The sequence below is a fragment of the Centropristis striata genome, chromosome 2 (genome assembly GCF_030273125.1).
Source record: "Centropristis striata isolate RG_2023a ecotype Rhode Island chromosome 2, C.striata_1.0, whole genome shotgun sequence".
Classification (NCBI taxonomy): domain Eukaryota; kingdom Metazoa; phylum Chordata; class Actinopteri; order Perciformes; family Serranidae; genus Centropristis; species Centropristis striata.
In genome coordinates, this window is record NC_081518.1 from 7,473,264 (window position 1) to 7,495,567 (window position 22,304).

Genomic DNA, 22,304 nt, shown 5'->3' on the forward strand with positions numbered 1-22,304 from the left:
TGCCAAGATTTCACCATTAGTTCCAGATTAACGCAATACCAACAGGGGTTTGTTTCATTTCCTTGTTGGCCCCATGCTGTATTTTAGAACAATAATCCCACTTCTGGGGATTGCTGCTGCTGCTAAAACAAAACAACCACTTTCTGACTGACAGCATGGCTGTAATGACAATTAATGTGGATCAGCTTGTGTGACTAGAATTAAATTAAGCACTCGGTGCTGTCCAGAGGCAGAGTATGACCGAGATGTGGCAAAATCAGCAGCAGCGTGCTCAACCTCCCAAAAATAAACAAAAACAATCCATCCCATGCCTCGGCCCCTCAGCGTCTCTCTCTTTCAGCCCACCATCATTGCTCTCTCCCACACACACACACAAACACTGTCCACATATAAAGCTCCCTCCCATCTCTCGTTCCTCGTCTGCAACCCGTCCAACAGAAGACGTGGACTCCATGATAAGCACGCACCTGGACTGTTGACGGACTCCTCAGCTGTCATTTGCATGAGCAAGGCCACCTGCTGCCGCTCAGAGAGGGGGTACCCGGCCCGGATCCCTGGCATCCCCATTCCAAACGGCAAACCCGCCTTCCGGGTGTTGGTGGGCTCCTTTTTAATGCGCTTCCGCTCTGGACCTGGTTTCTCTGTAACGACAGTGAGAAGAGAAGAAACGTTAATTTTATTGAATTGCATAGACAAAGTTGCATGCATGAATTCAGTGAAACACACATTGAAGCACACACGAACACATCTAATTTACTAAACCTTGTGAATGGCGGGAGTAAGATGTGTTTTATTAGTATTAGACAGCCAAACTCATTGAGAAATTATTCATTGAGTAAATATATTATCAATCTCTTGTGATGACTACCTTTAAATTAGTTTCTTTAGTTAAAAAACGATGAATCAGAATGAAATTTCTAAAAAAATTGCTGTCTAAATTAAGACCAGCTTTACTTCGTATATCTAACAATAGGACTGCTTTTAAATGTTTTTTTCCTAAATCCAAGCCAATAAATGATCAAAAATAATAACAAAAACATTTTCTGACAGATTGCTTGAGCTAAAAGACAACAGAGCAAAAAAAATATTCAATCTACATTGATTCAACAAATAGTGTTCTCATAACAACACACACACACATTGCCCACGCAAAGAGTCAGTTAGTTTCCATGTTTATTGCCCAAATAAACCTGTTAAAAACCAAACCAAAGCCAAAACACACCACATGTATATGCAGCTCAGTATCTGAGAGGCTTGGTCTTAGTAGGGGGTAGACTTTTGTTATTACCCAGCTGCCCCTGAGGAAGGGAGGGGCAACAAGCAGCGTGTTTATGTCTGTCTGTCTCCGAGCCAATCAGTCAGAATCGAGAAGAGAGGAAAGAGGGTGTGACTTGGCAGTGCCGCTGTTATTACGAAATAGTTGGTTTACGTTTCAGTTCAACATGGCCTTGCCAAGGTCACCACATGCCTGCCTGTGTGCCTGCCAGGCTTACTGGAGACACAGAGCTACTGGACAAAAGCAGCTGCTCCACAAAGACACACCCAGCAATTATTTTCAGTGGCAACATACCATCTGATGACCCTTACGGAGGGTAAAGCTACACATGACTGTACACTTCATCACTGAGGGAGGAAACAGCTCCCAAGGCAAGAAAACACAAGCAACAATACAGACTCCTACCACAAAGAGAGAAATAGAAGCAGCAAATGTCAAATGTGCATGCACAGGAACAGCCGTAGGTGCGTGGATGTGTCTGAGCCTGATTTCTTCAGGCCTTTTCTCATTCCAAGACTGGCTGCATTGCTCAAGGCCACAAACACACAAGTAAACAAGGCAAGAGGGAAGCATGGCGGCCGACGCTTCCGGTGGCTGAAGGCTTTCCAGGAAAGGATTTTTCCAGTCACAAGTACAGAGCTGATGAACTTTCGCTAACATCTGTGAACACTTACAGCTTATGTACCCCCACCCTTCTTTGATACATTCTCCAAAGCATTTGCCATTTAGACACATTCCTCCAGCTAGGACTTTAACAGCAGGAACCACAGAAGCAGTCCAAACATGTTTTTTTGAACAGCAGAACTGAGAAAGTGCTTCGTTAGCTTTTCCAGCCTATGTTTACAAGATTGGGAAGCCAGCTACTACCTCAATGCACCCATATAGACAGGGCTCGGGAGTAATGAGTACCAGGTTGGAATGGGCAACCCAGTTGAGATATTGGCAACCAATTTTTGGCTGGTTGCAACCGTTTTTAAACATAAAAATAGGGACAGCAAAATGTATCTTCAGCTGTATCCCTCTCACATCCAGCTGAAGAGACATAAAGCTGCTGTGGCTACTTAATTTCCCCACTGTGGGATATATAAAGTCTTATCTGAAGCAGAATCAAGACAAATGGACATCATCTCTGAAAATAGAAATGATGGAAAAGCTGATATAAGTGCCACTTTAGTGATGCTCAAACTACGTCTTTAATTGAGAAAGGCTGTAAGATCTGAGGTGTGAATCAGCACAGAAAATCCAGAAAGCCACATTTTGAAAGGTAGAAATCAGATCAACAAGCAACCAGTGATTTTTTTGAAGGATCTCATGAAGAACACAACAGACGCACTACTGGTATTTTGTAAACCAGGAATAGAGGGTTGACATCCTGTAGCATCATACAAAACACAAACTACAAAACAGTTCTTATTCTTATTACTGAGAATATGAGGTAACTAAAAATTGAAACCATGCTTCCAGCCCAGCAACAACTTTTACAAATAAGAGTTGAGCCCCGGTAGAGGACTACCACGAAACGACACACACAAGACCAGAATCTCTAACACATGATTAATCATCAGTGGCAGCAGCTGACCTGCTCATCTCTGACACGGGGCACCAGGAGCAGGAATATTCAGTGCTTCAAATTCACAACTTTTAGACCATACCAGCCCGGCATTAAATGAGAAACTGCCTGTACAAATCTGTGTGGTTTTCATTTGACAGGATGCTGCGGGATAATGGGGTACAGCTATATAAAAAATGTGTTCCACATGTTTACAACGGAAGGAATGTTTTTTTTTGCTTTGTTTGGTTAATTACCCTGAGAATTTAGGGGAGATACAGAGCAAAATGGTGAAGACGGCTTCATTTAACATGCTTGTGTCCGCTCAATGGCCTACTATCATTCATCAGCATGTAACTGAAAAATACGTGTGTGTAACGCGTGGATTACTGTATGACACAAATGAACAAACAATTACACACCGCACTGTGCCTGCTGTCATGGTGTGCATTTCTGTTGGATGTCTATTTAGGGAACACTGCGAGGGCTTTTATGTGTCTCAGTAAAATGATATTACTCAGCTTACAGACAGAGTTGAAACCTTACTCTTCTTACTGCTTGAAACTTGACTAACAAGATAAGAGAAAAGGAGAATAAAAAAGGAAAGCAAGCTAGTTAGGGACAGGCACCCCGTGAATAGACTGCCTACCTGAGCCAGGGGAGAAGACCACATCAAACATAAATGCCTGGTAATAATAGAGGTAGATTTTTGATATGGGAAGCAGACAATACTACCAAACAAAGGGACTGTCTGGTTCAGATATACGACACAACTCCACGACAAGACGAACCACTCCAACTAGTCTGACCGGGTTTGTTTGACCGCGGCACGTTAGAGTAAAACAATGTTCTGTTTAGGGACTAATAAAACCTGCATAAACAGGAAGTTGAGGGAGAAGAGGCAGGAAGTGGCCAACAGGATGTTTTGTCAATGCTTTGTATTGAGCAAGAGAGGCTCATAAAAGTACAGCATGCACATAACCGGGTGAACCAGTGCTCTGTCTGTCTGTGATTGTTACATATTGCTTCAATCAGTGATACAGTGAGTGTACAGCTTCTGTCTATTGGTTTTATTCAGAGCCCGTGTGAGTCTGGGTGACAGAAAGACAAATCTCTGTGTGTTATAACCTGCCAGGGGGAAAACATGTGTGGGCTGGAGATCTGTGCAAACCACTGTCTCCTCTAGTAACCCACTCTACAGCTCGCACCTTCCTTCAATGATCACAAGGCTGACCAACATTACTGTGCTGCACACCTGACCCAGTGACAAAGGCAATTCTTCAATAACAGTTAATATCCTAAAAGGCTGCAAAAAGGACTCAGTCTGAACACGTCATGGTAACCTGCAAATCCAAAGACATAAAGAGAGTAACTGACGCAGGCCCTGTTCAGACATGACATGTGTCCTGGGTGATCTAAGCGCAAGTTGACAGCCCCAAGTATATCTGTTCCAATGCATCTCTGCAATTGTTTGAGTGGGCTGTTCCACATGCAAATAAACACTCAGTGAACACTAGCGGTGGGAATCAGCAGAGGCCCGACAATACGATTTTATTCTGATACTTGAATCACAATATAATATTATTGTGATTTTAAGCATTTTGCGATATGGTGAATATTGCGATACAATATATTGCCATTTAAGTGTTTAACTGCATTTTGTATCCACAAAATAAAATTTAATCAAGAATTGTTTTGTTACATAAGAGAAACTTCTCAGTGTATTCATCTTACTTCAGTCTTTTTATTTCTCCACAATGAGAGTCAAACCCACAGACTGGCCAACAAAGTATTCAGTCAAACTGAACTGAACTGATATCAAACATGTATGAACGACAACAACTGCAGACAACAATTACACTCCCTCAACTTTAAGCTTCACTGCTCTGAATTTCTTTGAATGAAATATAAAAAAAGCCAAATTTTGCAGCGTTATTTCGACAACTTCCCCACACAATATCCTGACACACATGATGCCCACACATAGATTCCTTACATCTTCTAGTTTCATATGATACTTATGGAACACTAAATAGGATACTTGGGGGCCATGAATCGATATGATATTGCCACGGAAAATATTGCGATACTATGCTGTATCGATTTTTCCCCCGTGCTCTAGTGAACACATGATTCAATACAGCGCAACATAATATTACAGGAATGTCTGTAATATTGTAATATCCTACGGCCTCTGTGTCACAGACATGGCCGCCTTTGCCAGGTAAGAGCGGTGCACGTGGGCTTCAGTGAGCCGAGGATGGAGAGCAGGCAGGGGAACATTTTCAGATATGAGCAGGACATCAGAACAACAGTGACAGTCCGACACATCACCAACAGTATGATAATAACGTCCAAAACACAAGATTCACATTCAGTGGTTTCTGTGACATGAGAAATACAGCAGCAACAGGGATAGAGCAGTGTACAGAACTCATTATCACAAATTTAGCATATGTTATTTATGCAGAGCGCTTGTCTGCCTGTCTATTTAAATGAAGAGCACATCATATTCCTGTTGTCATGTGACAGCTTTAAGTCAGGTGTCGTTGAATGCATAATATAACCTGTATTGTGGACGAAGTGGTAAACATCAGTTTATCAGGAAGGGAACATTATTCAGTGGAGAAAAATACAACACAACACCTGTTCTGAAAAAACAAGGCCAAACTGACCTTAACGCCAGCCACATCGGCAACAAATCTGAAATTAGATTGAAGCATCCAACTGGGAAGAAATCAATCCAAACTAGTTCATTTTTTGGGCCTGTGAAATTATTTCAATATTCAAAATTAACTATGAACATGATGTAGTTAATTTACAATTTGTATGAAGTGAACTTTGAGCTAGCTCTTGTGAAGTGTGAACTTGCACAACCTTGATAATAACCAATTAATGATAGTCTCGGGGCAGCAATGCAGAAATTACTTGCTGCCTTTGGCAACAGGTAAAACTTATCAGCCACAATCAAGTCACTGTCTGACACATACAATTATTAGCGCTGCAAACGCTTATTTCCAGTATTGATTAATGGATTAGTCGTTAGAAAGAGTCCAAAATAACTTTATCAAATTGCTTGCTCAACCAACACAGTCCAAAACCCAAACTAATGCAAAATGTCCAACTCATTTCAGCGCTGTGAAAATTCCTCTAAAAAGCAAAATGGTTTGTATAGGCTGTGGTCAAAGACAATTTAAGTAACCATAGAAAGCATGGGCTGACAGAAAGGACATTTTCCCAGATAAAAGAAGATAAGGAGCAGTTAGAAAATATTTAGTTGTTTTACTATTGCTTTGGTACTTAGTGAGGATGGAGATCTTCAAAAACAAACAAACAGAAAACGCTAGTTATTTCCACAAGTAAGCAACATTTTATGAATGAGCCTTATGGGTGCTGGTGCGGTCTTAATCTGTCAAGACTGTTCTACCATCTATCTCTGAACTCTGACTGCTGCTGTGGATCATGGTGGTGAGGAGGAAGAGGGGAGAGAAGAGCGAAAGGAGGATGACCTCAGGAAGGAGGAATGCTGCTGTCTAGCGCTCTTCAGGAGGAGGTCAAGGGAGACTTGGCAATTCAGTGAAGGGAGGGATGAGCACTGAAGCTCTGAGAGCTTTGATTAACTTCAACATGAATGATCTGCAGTGTGCTGTGCACATTGAGAGATATTCCTGTCCCTCCTCTAGCTCACTTATAGGCTCTTGTAATGTTTGTAAACACTAAGCCGGCAACTTGCATGTGCACGATAATTAGAAGCTGAGTTGATAGCAATGTATACAAACAACATCAGCATTACCACAAAGGCTTCCCCTGCCATCACGGAAATGGGCAATCAACGCAGTGAAATACATTCAACGTAAGCCCAAGCTCAGGCTGAAGTTGATCTTTCAGATAATTTGGTGTTCATCAGAAGACTGCTTCCAAATAGATTTTAAAGTGGCTGTACATACAATTCAGAGCATATCCATTGCCTGCATATAGCTCTCAACACAGCAACGGTGGCTAGCTGCTAACGCTGCTAACACCATTGTGAACTATCCTTAAAACGACAACAGTGGAGACAGAGCTAACAGTGTAACCTGTGGGGAAACCGGTTAGAGGCCATTACACTTCTTTGACAATGATGTGGGCCTGGATGGTGTTACAAGCATCATTTGGTCTAAATTTACATACTTTTTCAGCCGACTTAAGCATTTGACATGATTTTCTCTTCATGTTAACTTCTGATTGTCTGTAATAGCTACAAAAACAATGGATATAATTCATATCAACAGTTTACTTAGTTGAAGCCAAGGACAAGGCTACTGGATATTTTGGCATATAATACCATACATCATGGTCATAGTTTATCTATCAGCTCAAGCCACAGAGGAGAGGAGAGTTGGTAGTGGGGTAGGGTTGAGAAGGGGGCTGAAGGGTGGGGGCTGTGAAGTGTCAGAGGTGTAAAATTTTGCAAAGAGGCTAGACACTGCAAAAACTTGAAAGGCCAAGAAACAAAGTCAGACTATAAAACAGAGAAACAAATCAATATACAGTTGAGAAAGGTATGCAGACAGACAAGTTCCGACTAACAACACATGCACACACACAAGTATAGAGGGCAAATAGGCTTCTCAAACCAAGACACTATTCAGCGAGCCACTGCTAACACAAAGCAAGTTTTACTGATGTGATGCAATGCATCCTTGAAGTAGTAAGATGACAGACAGATGCTAGCAACTTGGCTGTGTAAACTACAGGGATTGTGAAATACCCTGGGAACTTCCAATCTTCTACAGTTTGTAAACACAAGAAACTATGAAGAGACAGTTCTTATCATAATGTGGTGCAGAGGTGAAGCTGAGAGTCAAGGTCTGAAACACCATACAGCCCAACACAATAAAGGTCAAGCTATTAGCATACGAAGAGACTATCCAGCCATTGTTCCTCAGGTGAGAGTTCACACCTCACCTTACTGAGGGGGCTGGGGTAGACCAGTTTCTTAGAAATACAGCAAACAGGAAAACCACATGAAACCAGCTAATCAGAGTAAAATGAGAGTTTAAAAAAGCATGGATTATTCCTCATAGAACAGTACACTAAATAAGTTTGCAACATAATGCAATGAATCATGCAAAAGGCAGTGACACACACACAAACACTACAGGGATTCGCGGGTGCCAAGTAATGAAGAAACAAGTTACAGCTTCTCAATCAAACATTCCAGTTATTCATAATTCCCTTGAGCTACAGAGTAATTACACACAACCCCATGTGTCTACAAAATACATGTCTATCTTAGTAAACTTGACCCCAAACCATAACATTCATCTGTTACAACATGCATGCCTTTAACTCTCCACTTCTTTCCCAAGTGTAATCACAGAACATAAACCAATGTAGCGTCTCAGCCTGCGCTGACGATGAAGGCCGTTACCAAAGCCTCTGAGTTGGACCATTATCAACAAACTAAATCCTGAACCCTTAAAGCCTAAAGTCAAACAAGCATGAGCAGTAGTCCTTCTCTCCCTAATTAAAGAAAACACAAAGCCGGAGCCTTACCAAAAGCAAGACCTGGTCAGGCCTGTACGGTATACAAATTCCCACTTAATTGGATCATGATTTCGTGTGGTCTTCCTCTCCTTTCAGACTGCGACTGTAGGAACAAATTCCTCGGTTCTGCCACAGACACACAGCTGACTTGAAGCTTGAGCTGGGGACACATTCACTTCACAAAGCCCAACCCCCTTTTTTACAGAGCATGCCTAAGTACTTCCTGCAAGCTTGAGAGGATGTGATGTAGTGATTACCACTTCAAAGTCACATGTTGGTGGGAAGAACATATTGCTAAGTAAATACATTGGTAACGTTTCTTACCTGAATCAGAATCTTTCTGGTCTCCATTAGCTCCAGCAGTGAAGGGCAGCTTCCTTTTAGGGGCCTTTTCTTTCATCTCTTTGATCCCATCACTGCGATCCAATTTGGGAGTCTTGTTTGACAACACTTTATCCTGTGAAAGAGATAAATCAGAACATGAAGAACAATTTAAGTGACATGGTTAAGAGGTAACACAGCTTTAATCAGAATAAAGCAACGCTGCTATTAAAACATCTACTTTTTTTATGAACTGAAAGTATGAGACGCTAAAAAGAGACATAGGCTAATGCAGTCAGTCAAGCATGAGCTAGCTGTGGATCCTGCAGCCTCCTCCTGTACTTGGTGTCGTCCTCTGCCCTGACTTTTAGCTATTATGGGCTCTGCAGAGCAAAACTTTTCCATAGAGTTTCCTCCTAGATTCCAGCACAAAGAGCCAGGCGCAGGGAGAGGAGGCTAAGCTGACGCCGACTCGGCTCTGTGGTCTACAGCTTCTGGAAACAATCACAAGTCCAAGTGTATCTGCTATCAACACATGTAAATACTTATGTGTTTGTTAAACTTGTTTCTTTGTTGTATTGGGATCTGATAGTGGCTTGCTTATCCGGACTAGCAGCATTATTACAGTTAGAGCTGAAAAGACGCGGCAAAAGTCTGGAGTTGGTTTCATTAATTCTTGAAGGGTCACAGCTAAATATTTCATTATAAGCATTACTTTTGATATCAAAGGGATTTCTTTAAAATGCTTTTTTTTTGTCTCAACAATCCAAAGCAGCTTTCACTAGTAATTGGACATTATTTTTTTACTAAATAAATGTGTGTCTGAGAAAGTAGAAAATAAACAGCCAAAAGTTTCAGTGAATGACAGAATGGAGAATCGGAGCAGAGCCACAGAGACAAAACAACAACAACAAAACAAAAATCAACAACCTGTCACCCCAAATACATACACCAATATACACAACACTGTTAGACATTACACAACATTAAGAAAATGGTCAAAAGCAAAAGCTTAGAATGCAAATGATAATGAAATTTTACTTCCTACTTATAACGATGTATTCAAAAGAAATAAACAAAGATATTATTGACTTTGTCTTGGCAGATACTCCATAGTGAAGGACTAGGGCTGTATCTGGATCCAAAATAAAATGTAGTCACATTATGAATAAATAAAAATCCATACTTTGTATACATTAAGGATGTATTAAAATTGACAGGACTTTTTAGGGAAAAACTGAATTTCTTGGACATATGGGCAAAATGTGTCAGTTCATTTTACTCCAGTCACCCAGAGGTGCACATTTAAAGGATCTTTGTATTTTTCCCTCCACCATAGGAATTAGGCATTCATTCATTCATTCATTCTTTTTATAATGGCAAAACTGGCTTTGGTTTCAAATCATTTTTATTATAATTTTGCAAATAACTGGTTTTGTCCAAAGTCCAAATAACTGGGGGAGCAACAGTAATATCAGATTGTGCTCATTAACATATTTGTATCTACTAAATTAGAAAGCTACTTAAAATAGTGTTGTGGGCTTTATCAGTTCATTATTTGCCATGTGTGGTTTTGGTCAGATTTGGTTGAATATTTTAGGTAATGACTGTGCTTGTAAATCATAGTTGACACCATCTGTGGTAAACTCCACAGTAAAATAACCATTACAGGATTAAGTTCTCAGTGAAGAAGGACTTCAGGCCAGCAATGGATTCACTCTGTGGTAAATAGCTTATGTATTTATCAAATTGATCAGTCCAAACTGTTTCTGTGTTACATCAAGATGCTTTTAATCAGTATGCTTCATGTGCAGATAGTTTAAAGTCTCATAATGGAGATGCAGGAGCAGGTCAGGTGTAATGTACACACACTCATTTTCTTCAGTTAATTTCTCTGTCCTACCTTCTGTCCCCTACTCATCTCTCTCCATCCTCAGGGCAGGTTTTCCATTATGTGTCGACTCTTTGAACTCCTCCCCCTGCCCTGCCCCAGTCATAAGACTATGATGTCATGGTACAGTAGAGACAAACAGTGTCAGCTACAGTTAGCTGATCTCTCCGTCTCTCTCTCTCTCCCTTCCTCTCTCCGTCTGTGTCTCTGCTCGGCGACACAAAAGCTTTTCACAAAAGAACACACAATTCATGCAAAAGCATGATGCACCCATCTGGGCATGTGCAAAAGCTACAGTACATCTAAGCGGGGAAACCGAGATGCAAGCGAGCGATTTCATTAAGAGAAGAACAAAACATACAGCAGAGCTGAATTGCATTGGTAGAAAATGGTCAAATCACCAACGTTCATTTCCAGCGTTACACCGGGTTGTTTTTCTCCTGAATTAAATTTAAAGAAAGCTCTGACAACCAGAGACTTTCCTCAGATCCGCCTTCATCTGCCTGTTTGATGGTCTCCTAGCAATGCCTGCTCTTTTCGTCTCACTCCATTTTCCACCCACCCCTGTGCGCTTCATTCCCTCCCTCCCTTCCTCCATGCCAGAGTCTGATGCAATCCTTTGCAGAGGGCTGTAAATCCATGCCTGTATGAGCTCTACCTCTCCTCTCTTCGCCTCTTGGTGCTGCTCCTGGTAGCTGAACAGTTGGCACATACCGTGACATCATCAAGCTGCGTCCAACACTTAGCTCCACTGCAAACAACATGACTGTACCGGTGTAAAAATTCAGGGGACGCTACCTTCAAAACCTGGATTTCAAGACTGAATGTGTCTTAACAGGCCAACAAGGCTGTTCAATTCCAAAGATGCCTCTGAATGTGGCTGAGAAATTCTGACTTTTTTTCTCCCCCTGGATCTCATGGAAACAAACACTGCATTCTTTGCGGCCATCAGTTTCCAAAAAACTATTATGCAAGAGTAAATTGTGTAATTGTGCATGACGGTGGTCCTGGTAAAGTTGGGAAATAGAAGCCACACTTTATTTTTACTAAGAATTCACATTCAGGTGGTCATCAGTCTTTGCTATGTCTACTGTATATTTATCAATGTGTATAGATATTGACACTATATATATCTTCTGAAGTGTTCATCTAATATTAGCTGGTCTTTGATGCCAGGTGATATTATCTTATTAAGTTTGTATTCTTATTTACTTTTAAAACTGAGGCATGGTTATTGCCAGGCTTGCTTATCAATATTATCGACCGATATGGTCCCATCACATAATTATTAATATCTATTGGTATCGGCGCATACATTTTCCAATATGCAGCTTTTTTGAGAAAATGTTGCTTGGGGTGAATTACAAATGTTATTAGATATGTTTTTTCTCAAATTGTCTGACAATGGTTAATTGAATATTATGTGTATAAAGTTATGTGTTTCAAAGTACCTTTGCTTTTCATATTGGTGCACAATCTGAGCACAACCCTCATAAAAAATGTCTTTTTCTTTTTCAACTGAATTTTCCCCCTTTAAAATGAGTATGGGCTCCAAAAATCCCAATTTGGTTCCAGTGTTCACTAATGTAGACGACATCACAGACACAGGGAAGCTTTCATAATGTTTGACCCCACCACAGAGGTCAGAGAGCAGGATCAACAACATAACAGCTTCACTGCTAGTGTCATGCTGAAGACACTGAGGAGGAACACATGCAGTCTGTGGTAGGGCATGTTCCCAGGCCTTCTGGTGGAAAACTATTTATTTTAGCCAACATTCCCTTACTATGAGGTCTTCCAAGGTTTTGCAATTGTGGATCAGATGTAGTGGTTTAGTGTCAAGTTTCATGGACAATATATACGTTATATACAAACATTTGGTTATTGGGCACAGTGTGTGTTTGTAGGGTTTTCAGTCTTACCTTCTTCCCACCCTGCTTTTCCACCATGTCGGTGTTGAGTGGGAAGTGGTCCAGCTGGGGGGTTTTAGAACCCCCACCTTTGGGCATCGTTCAGCTCTCCCCACGCCAAGCTTCATTCACGCTGCCATTGCATCGTCATCAACCGTCTGGAACAAAGAGAAAGAAAAAAAGAGATGGCGGGGGAGGTTAGCAACTGGCCACTACGTTTCTTTGAAAACACATTTACACACTGGCAGACGATGCAGCCATTAGCGGCACATCAAGCACTCTATTTTCAACCATTACACCCCTGATCTGGAGAAAGAGCAGTTGCGAGGGAGGACAGCAAGCTGGGTTGCAGCTGTGGCAGGCAAAAAGCTTATCTGTTTTTCAGGCTGAACCCAAAGTGCAAGCAGGGTCTACCCAAATACCTTACAACATGCTCAGTAATCGCTGTTCATTTTAAGATAAACGAAAATTCCTCAAAACAACAGGGGCAAACCATTCGTATCACACGCACTTCAACGAAAGCAGTCATATACTGGAATTCAGGAGTGACAACAGGATAGACCATGTAAGATATTGCATAACCCCAATGTTGTGGAGATATTGAGAGAGCTAGGAACAGCTGAGGAATGTCTTCAGGAACGTGACTGGCACGTCCCAACAAAAACCCAAACAGCTACTTAGCGCTATAGCTAGCCACCCCTTGTAATTGTGGGCTTTACCCTGTCCTAATTCATGATATCCCTACTATAGTCAGTCAGGAAGATGGTCAAGATGAACATCTTACAAAGACAACTTGACATCTACCTGGTATGCATGATGCATGCTTTTTATAATGAACTAGCAGAACAGAGAGTTCTGTGCAGTTTAATGTGCTCTGTGTTGTCATTGTCTACTTTGTCCTCTATGCAAGTACACAACAACAATCCCCAGCCTTACTTCGAGAGGAGAGGCCTTCTGCTGCACAGGGCCATGAATTAATCATACATTCCATCCCTCAATTCTCTCCTCCATAATGCACTTTTTCTTCTGAGTGCGTCCAAGTATGATCATCCTTCTGACTGACTGAGTGAGTGAACAGATGAGACCATGGCTGCATCATTTTTTTCTCTACTTTGAGACACTGGCACTCCTATCTTCCCTGGCGCCACTTCCATCTCCCTTCCCCTCCCCCCATCCTGCTTCCCTTCCCTCTGCAGTTATCCTATTCAAAGACTGCTATTTATATCCCTCCAGTCAAGTCAGTCAAGTCAAGACAGCCAGCCAGCCAACCAGAGAGGCACAGAGCTACAGAGGATGCACTGCTCCCTCTTTTACTGGTGTATGAGAAAGAGAAACATGAGCAAACACAGCAAACCATGCCCCCTTCCTCTCTCCTCTGGCTCATTGTTACTGCCTCTTTGCTACAGCTAGGCACTCGCTACAACCTCCCCTAAACTCCCACCTCTCACCACACCAAACAAAGTGACAGGAAGGTTGGCTACTCTCAGAAATAAACAAACCTTGCAGCAACACTCACACACACACACACGCCTCAAACTGGGTCAGCTGGGCTTCTAGAACAATAATCTCTGCACTATTTTGGGACTACTATGATGGGCAGTTATAGCTACAGAGCATTTTGCTGACATGCGAAATACAGGAAAATGATGTTTGCAAGCTAGCAGTGACACAAAGGCACACACAAGGAGAGGAAACCCTGTTTAAAACCACAGGCCTCATTTCCTTTGTAATTCCATCCCAATCAGAAGATGCATAACATCTGCTAACCGTGTCTGTGTTGTTACCACTAAACAGTTGATTAATTCCATGTGTGTATTTGTGTGTGCATGTTTGTATTAAAAATAAGTTTCTTTACTAGGGCTGTGACGATAACAGCCTCACCACAATACTGCGGTCAAGGCATCATGGGATTGCTACTGGACGGCTAACAACAACAACAAAGGTCCTTTTAACACTGATAAATGGATAAATAATAATAGAAGACAGTCAGTGTTGCATTTATAATCATGGATTTATTTTACAGATTCTCCAAAAAGACAGTGCAGTTCAAGACTGGATTACAAAGCTTCAGAAAGGGATATGATCACACCAGAGCCAACGCTGGAATGGTGAAATGGTATTGTTGGCCTGCTCAGCTGCATACCTCCGCAGCTTCCAGGCAACGCTAAAATTTTCAAGCAGTTGCGAAACAACAGACTGTTAACGGACGTCATATAATGTATACACCTGGTGAAATGTCGGAAAAGGATGACTGTATGAAAAAAGACAGACTGTCCAAGCCTACAAGCAAAACATTATTTCTGATATATATATAAAAACAACAACACCAACCAACTAAGAAGTTCTGCATGTAATAATTCTTTCTGCTGTTGCAAAAATGCCAAAATGTTCACATTTTAAGGGTTTGCAATAATACTGAAGCTTTTGAGCATTTGAGACATTTCAGCGAGCTGAGACGCGGACTGATTAGGCGCAGGGCAAAGGGTTCTCAGGCTTACACACTCGAACTCTCACACGCATACAGAACTTTCCTCCTTTCCTCTCCTCACATTGTGCTGTATTTCTTTTCTTTCATCTCTGTCTCCCTGTCCTGTCCACCTCTGTCATATTGTATGTGTGTTTTAAGTATACGTTTGGACGGGTTAATCGCAAATCTCATTGCACTAGTACTTGCTACTCTGTGCAATGACAATAAAGGCTTCCGATTCAGATTCTGACTCTGACATGATAAACATTTCATTTTTGGTTGCCATTCACATTCACTCTTTTCACCAAGCTCCACTAATAATACAAAAACAAATTCATAAAGTCGGATGAACATCAGTCTACTTAGTTTACTTTGTGCCTCTATAAGGTAATGTGTAATGTCTCTAAATGTACCAAATGTTGCAATGCCTTGCTAGGTTGGGTTTATACATGCATATTCAGTCATAGGCGTAATAGAGCAAGAGGTTACTCATAGTGGTGGTGAACATTGTCAGCCAGCATCCTGTTTCTCATCTGCTATTATAAAAAACAAAACAAAAGAGCTCTCAGTCTGTTTTTTGAGGTTTAAGTGCTAGAAAGGAACTTGTGAGATCTTCAACAACCTAATATATAAAAACATTTTATTAATTATAAGATATAACATGTAGACATGGATATAGATATTATATTCTGAGAAAACTCAAATTTGCATTAGTTAAATATTCAAACAGGGTAGTTTGGTTTAACATATGTGCAATGCATTGACTATTGTTGCTGACCACAGCCAAAGCTCCAACTAGCACTCATGCCCAACGCAAAAAAACAAAAACAAAACAGAGGGGAAGCACTGTTGAGTTTTAATGTTTTATACATGACGTCAGCCAAGTTAGACTTGGCCATGGAGATGATGACTGCAGAAACAAGTGGCGAGGGGTGAGCCAGAGAAGCAATCTCTTCCAAATGAAGGACAAGACCTGCCAGTACTACTATCCATCCCTTCTCTCCTCCTTGCATAAACACGCACACACTCACACACAGACGCACACACACTTCTTTCTATGTCCCTTGTTCCTTTCTCTCTCCATCCTCCTGTAGCATCCTCTCTATCCTCTGAGCCACTCCCTCTGCGGTCAGATAGAGGCCAACACTTCAGCATATTGCAGCATACTGTGTGCACACTCACAGATGCACTGACACACACCACAAGCACACTTACACTGGGTTGTTATAGTACCAGCTTACTTGATTTAGGAAGTGTAACATTAAAGGTCTGACTTGATGAAAATCGGTGTGTACTGATTTAAAAACCTACATGCTAAAATGGAAATCACCCCTTGGCTGTGTCTAACAATATCACAACTGTCATGTGGCCAGCCAGCACTGCAGCTAGATGCTAAGCTAACTAGCCGTTGCCTTCAGAGTGAGTCAATGATGCCATATCTGTGATTATAAAACTCTATGAATGAGTGTGAAAGCAGCCATATTTAATAATAGTGCTTGCGGCTGTGGATTTATTCCTTTTAAGGCACGGGAAGGTGTATTATTGTGCCCTGCAACTAGTTTAACATTAATGTTATATATTCAAAAATACTGTTACTGTGTTGTGTAACATCCTGGAATGAATCCATACATGCTACATATAGCTGTGCAAGTATTCATGAAAGTGCAAATCATTAAAAACCGCAAAGCTCAAGAACACAAATGCTAATTTAGTTCCAGACGTCTGCTGCATTAAAATGTTTGAATCTATGACTTCAAACCTGGAAGGCTCATGGACCAATTTCTACCATAACAAATTTTTAGCACTGCAAGCAATTCTGTCCCAACATGCACTCTCAATTCAGCAATGGGAAAAACACAAAAAATGTAAACACGCCGACACAAAGAGTTGTAAAAGAGGTGAAGGTGCACGTGCAGAGATGAAAAGTAGTTGTTTGCTCTAAACTGTGCCACTCCTAACTCATGACTCTCAATGTACACACAGAAACACACCTCAAATTTTCCACACTGACAGCTGAACAGCATAGCAGCTGCATACAGGGATGGGCATGTTGCTCTCTGTCTGTCGTGTCTGTGTGTGCTGTATGGTTTGGTGTGGTGTGTGCACAAATCCCATTGTCTATTGCATCAGATACAAGTCAACAGCACACTCCCTGGCAGTCAGTCAACTCATCTCTGTTTTTCACACAGCAACATAAATAGTTAAGCAAATGTCATGGGGGTCAAAGTGTCCGCATATTAGAGATGTTTTTGCTGCAAACCAATGCAAGTTTAGTTTACACTTTTCTTATGCAAGATTTTTCTCCCTTTGAAAGTCATCGGCCGTGCTGTAGCAAAAGTGAAAATAAATTAGGAGCCTGCAGCTGAACTGAGATATTCACCCACCACCACTATCTTTTTACATGTGTTCTCAAAGACTTACAATGACAGTGACTCATTTTTTGACAAATAATGAAAGTTAGTAATCTGCATCACCACAAAGACACTTGGAATGGAACAATCGAAACTTGCAGAGAAACGCAGCTCGATGTTGCAGAGAGATTTTCCGTGGCAGTAGTTTATGGCTGATGCCACCAGCTAAAAACACAGACTGGGCTAAATGTGTTTTCAGGGGCATTTAAAAGCAAACTATTTGTGTACATTCAGTACACAATAGTGTTCTATTTTTACCAAAGTATTTCAAGTCTCTTAAAGCAAAGGCTATAAACTTTCAATCCTGTGGAAGCCACAAATCAGATACAGCTTACTGTGTTTTGATTCAGCATAACCCACAGTTGCACACTATTATAGGTCTTCGGGAGGGTAATAAAAATTACAACTTTGCTTCAAAAGAGTCGTCACATTGCCTTAGCACTTTTTTAAAAAGAGTTGTTGGTTATCTGCCATTATTTACAAATCTGGGTCAAGTCTGAAGTTAATAAGATGAGCTGCAAGTCAAGTCTGAAGTCTATTTATTGAAGAATTGAGTGTGAGTCCCTAAATGGATTACCAGTGTGATTTTAGTAATGGCGGCTGGACAAAGGTCAAGTGTCATCCGTTGGTGTGTCCCATTTCTTCAGTTATCCCTATCTAAACACACATCAAACGTAGGGGTGTCTCCAAAAACCAAACCACTGGTCCACACTCTACCAAAAGTCTGTGCGTTTGTGATAAGGATAGGCAAAATATAGCCGTCATTCATACAGCATTCATCATCAGTCATGATCAATTACTTTTAAATTGTATTTAAAGGAAGTTGTTATGTTTATCAGTTGATTTTGATGTATTTTGTTGTTTGATGTATTTTGTTGTTGAATTTGACAAAAAAAAGGCATCTGGCTGGGCAATATTTGTAATATAATTTTGTAATTTGTGCACATCTGTTATTTGCCTTTGGCAGCTGAGTCATTATACCCACATTACTACACTATAATATCATCGCAATAATAACAATATTGACATATTTGGAAGAAAATATTGTAATATTTGATTTTCTTCTTGCCATTATGATATTGAAACGGTACCATATCATCCAGCCCTAGTTTGTGCATGTGTGTACCCTAAAGTGTTTGGACATACTATACAGGAAAATGGTCTATAGAAGGACGACAGCGGCAGCAGCAGCAGCAGCTAGCCTGTTTGGTGTGCAAATAAAGCAAGACGGGCTCAACTGCTGTATCCTGGCAACCAGAGCGCAGCTTGGCTGCTTAGTCCCTGACCTGGGCCTATTCACTTCATTATAAACCTGTGTAGAGAAAGAAGAGGCCGAAAAATAAACGAACACACACAAACATGTGCTAACACACACAAGTGCTGAGAGGAATGGTTCATTATATTAAAACATAACTGTGTGCCTAGAAAGGAGCCGTTATCATCTAACATAACATAACAATGATAATATGTATTGTTCCTAGAAGTTTTTGGGATTTTCAGAAAACAAGTTTTTGGGTAAAATAAAACTGCGTTTGATCTCAATCTCTTATTTGTTTTCCTACTTAATAATGACCCTCTTGCTTAAATGTCGATATGAGCAGCAGGTGATGCACAAGGGCATCTGGAATTCACAAAATATATTTGAAATGTGAGTGAGTGGGAGTGGTCCTATTATCCATAAGGCTCTCGGAGCAGAGAGAGCCAGAAAGCAAGAGAGGAGTGAGATGTGGGGAGGAATCCAATCACTTGGTCTGATTTTCTATTCTGAGCACGTTCACTCTCCCTTACACCTCTCTGTTCCATCCAATAACAGCTCAGTGCTTGCTGCCTGCCTGCCTGCCAGTCTGGTAAATCATGCTGTCTTTGCCAGTGACCTCGCTAAGATAGTGGCAGGCCTGTATATATATGCAGCTAGGCTGCAGGAAAGGCCAGAGACAATCTAGTGCTTTTTGGCTCTCTCCTCTCAATCCCTCAGCTTCATCAGTGCTCTGACTCATTCTCATTTCTTCCCCCTCTCCTCTCTGAGTACTTCTCTCTCATCTGCCTTTCTCTCTATTCTCAACATCTCTCTCTCCTCTCTCACAGGCAAAAGCCTGACATTGCCACAGCAACGTGTGAGCGCATGCACACGCACACACATGGAAAGCCTGTTGCCTAGCAACTCAGGGATGAGACAGATGCAGGCCTATCAGAGAAGCTAGTGAAAGAGCTGTGAAGGGAGAGAGGGAACCTATTGATAGAAGAGTGCCTCTGCATATCAACCTCAAGCAATGAGGATTCAATCACTTTCTGACCTTTGAATCACCGTCTGACCAAACAGACCTGTTTCACTCGTTCCAACATGCTGACAAATGTCATTTATAACAGTTTCTAAGTTAGTTGTCATGTTTCATGAATGTTTACACTGCAAAATAGTCAGGACAATCACACAAGAGCTTATGCAGTAAAACCGCACTGTTCCTGAAAACATTAATTGGTTTGTAGTGATCACACTATCAAGCTATATAATAAATATGTATGCAGAACTACCATCACTACAACAACAACAACAACAACAAAAATGATACTTCAAACATCAGCTGAAGCCCCATTATCTGCTCCAATTCTCTGGATAGCTTGGCCTTATTTTCACATGCCCAACCCCCCTGACCGAGTGGCTGTTAAGCAGGACTGATGGAAATAACAACAATGTTTGGTAGAGCCGTCTTCCCATGCAGGGAGTTTACCCAGCCTTATTGCGATAATAATCACACAGAGCCAAGCACCAAATGCACCAAAATAACAAGAATTTATCTTTAAGGTGTCCTACTTATCAGTCTATATTCTTAAAAGTGGTGATTCAAGGGGATACATTGCTATTTTCAATTCAACATCACTGTTTCTTCTTGCCCAATACTTTAAGGATTCCAGTTAGAAATTGTTGGCACAGGCTAAGTCTGTGTGGCAGCAAGTATGAAGCAGCTAGCTGGCTAGCCACTTTCAGCCTTACCCTTAAGCTACACCCACACTAAGCAGCTCACTGAATTTAGATCTCAGGACAGAAACAGTTCTGTACAGATACAAACTTTTTAAAAGCCAGCATGAGTACTAAATATTGTGCAGCAATTCATGGCATGTAGTTTTTGCCTTTTGAAATAGTCTTGCAGAGCATTTGGACTTTAGGCTTACAAATCTAGACAGCTCAGATATAGTGAAACATTTCTATCTAAAGTTCAAAACAAGGTCACACCATCTTAACTACTTGTGTTGAGTGGTTTACAAACACAAAGTAGACTCCCTTCAAAATGGACTGATCATTATTAAAAATTATACAAGGAAGAACATTACTGACAAATACAACTTACTTTCGCAATAAAAAATATTTCAAGCTGAAGGTGAGAGCCTCTACACAGAGGAACCACAACATCATGACAGCTCAATGTGCTGGTACAGTACAGTGCTGTTTGTGTGGGTAAGTAGTAAGAAAATCTAATGAAAAAGTATCTCAAACATCATGAACCATATAGATAGTGATCACTGGTAACGCTTCATATTTACCGACAACACACAGAAGCAGAGAACTTTTGCATTCCAGGTCGATGAAAAACAATTAATAATCATAACACAGGGCACCAGCAGAAGATATATGACAGGTCCATATTGTGGCTAACAAATCAAATATAAATGTAATTACAAATTCCCACATTAAACATCTAAGCAGTGTGGCCTTTCTGACAATACATAAAACAAGCTCAGTGGTTAATTGAAAGATTGTGGATGTGAGTGGCAGAATAAAAAATACATCTCTAATAAGACTAATAAGTCTTCACCCTTGGTACATCAACAACTAAATTAACTACTTGGTGAATAAATCATCTTCTAAGAAAGTGGAACATTTTTTCTAATGAAGAATGCTTGAAACGTTTCTGTGCCCGACAAAATTGTTAGATTGCAGAAATGGATATTATGGAGACATAAAACATTGTGTAGATACTACGTATGCCTTAAACAGACAAAATCATCTTCTTATTCCTGAACATGAAAGGTCACCTAACATGCCAAGTACTGGATTTGGTTCGATAACAAACCCGATCTGATGAGCAAAATTTTGAAGACAAAATTAAAACAATATCCAACTCTGCAGAAGCTGATTACAGTCATCTGCAAGTGAGTACTCAACACAGGTCAAACTGCTGTGGAGCATACTCAAACAAACATAAACACATGCTTCACAAAGCTAAAACAACATGGTGGAGGAGGGACAACATAAAGATACACAGATTCAAATTAAAAGAGGAAAAATGAACCATGCAACCCCCAAGTCATACTCATATACACACATATTCACACAAGTGCATCAAGCCTAAACCATATTTCTAAAAGTATCAGCCAAAGGGGTTAACACCAGAGCCTAAGGTGCGGCTCCATTTTTCACACAGCTTTTTGCAGCCTCTTATATTCAGACTCATGCAGCACTGGTTGGCCCACAATACGCTTTGGTGTGAGCCAACCACTGAAGTGCTAAAGTGTCAGCACTGGTAACACCACCTTTCCAAAAAAAAAAAAAAGTTACACATACACATATTCCGTAATATAGAAGCCTAATCAGTTTTGACAACTTAAAGGCATATTTCTTTTTCCTTCCTTTAAAATGTATAGCCTTTAAGAAAAGAACAAATAAAAGTGTCTGCTGTTTATTTACTTTGGATCGTTATAACAGCTGGATTATGGGGGAGATGACATGTGTTAGGGGTCCCAGTCCAGATTTGAAGCCAGGATGTGATGGTTATGTGGTATATACTTTAGCTCACTGAACAACGAGGCCGCCCCATCTGCCTGTTATCGTAAAGTGTGCAACGTGTTAAGATGTGTGTGTGTGTGTGTGTGTGTGTGTGTGTGATCTACATCATTATTCTCCTGCAAGAGACTGACAGAGAAGATAAATGATTGAATGTGTGTGTGTGCGCCCTG

At 40.9% G+C, this 22,304-nt stretch overlaps 1 protein-coding gene across 2 annotated transcripts in view; it reads right to left on the reverse strand.

Moving 5' to 3' along the window:
- The window catches only part of ankrd11 (ankyrin repeat domain 11), a 104,875-nt gene that overhangs the window by 16,562 nt on the left and 66,009 nt on the right, over window positions 1-22,304 (reverse strand). For both annotated transcript variants that reach the window (XM_059323975.1, XM_059323974.1), the window contains exons 3-5: window positions 12,489-12,634; window positions 8,679-8,811; window positions 468-641 (exon numbers count right to left, since the gene is read on the reverse strand). In XM_059323975.1, the coding sequence (XP_059179958.1) occupies window positions 468-641; window positions 8,679-8,811; window positions 12,489-12,575 (394 nt within the window). In that variant the 5' untranslated portion in view covers window positions 12,576-12,634. The remainder of the gene's footprint in view (window positions 1-467; window positions 642-8,678; window positions 8,812-12,488; window positions 12,635-22,304) is intronic.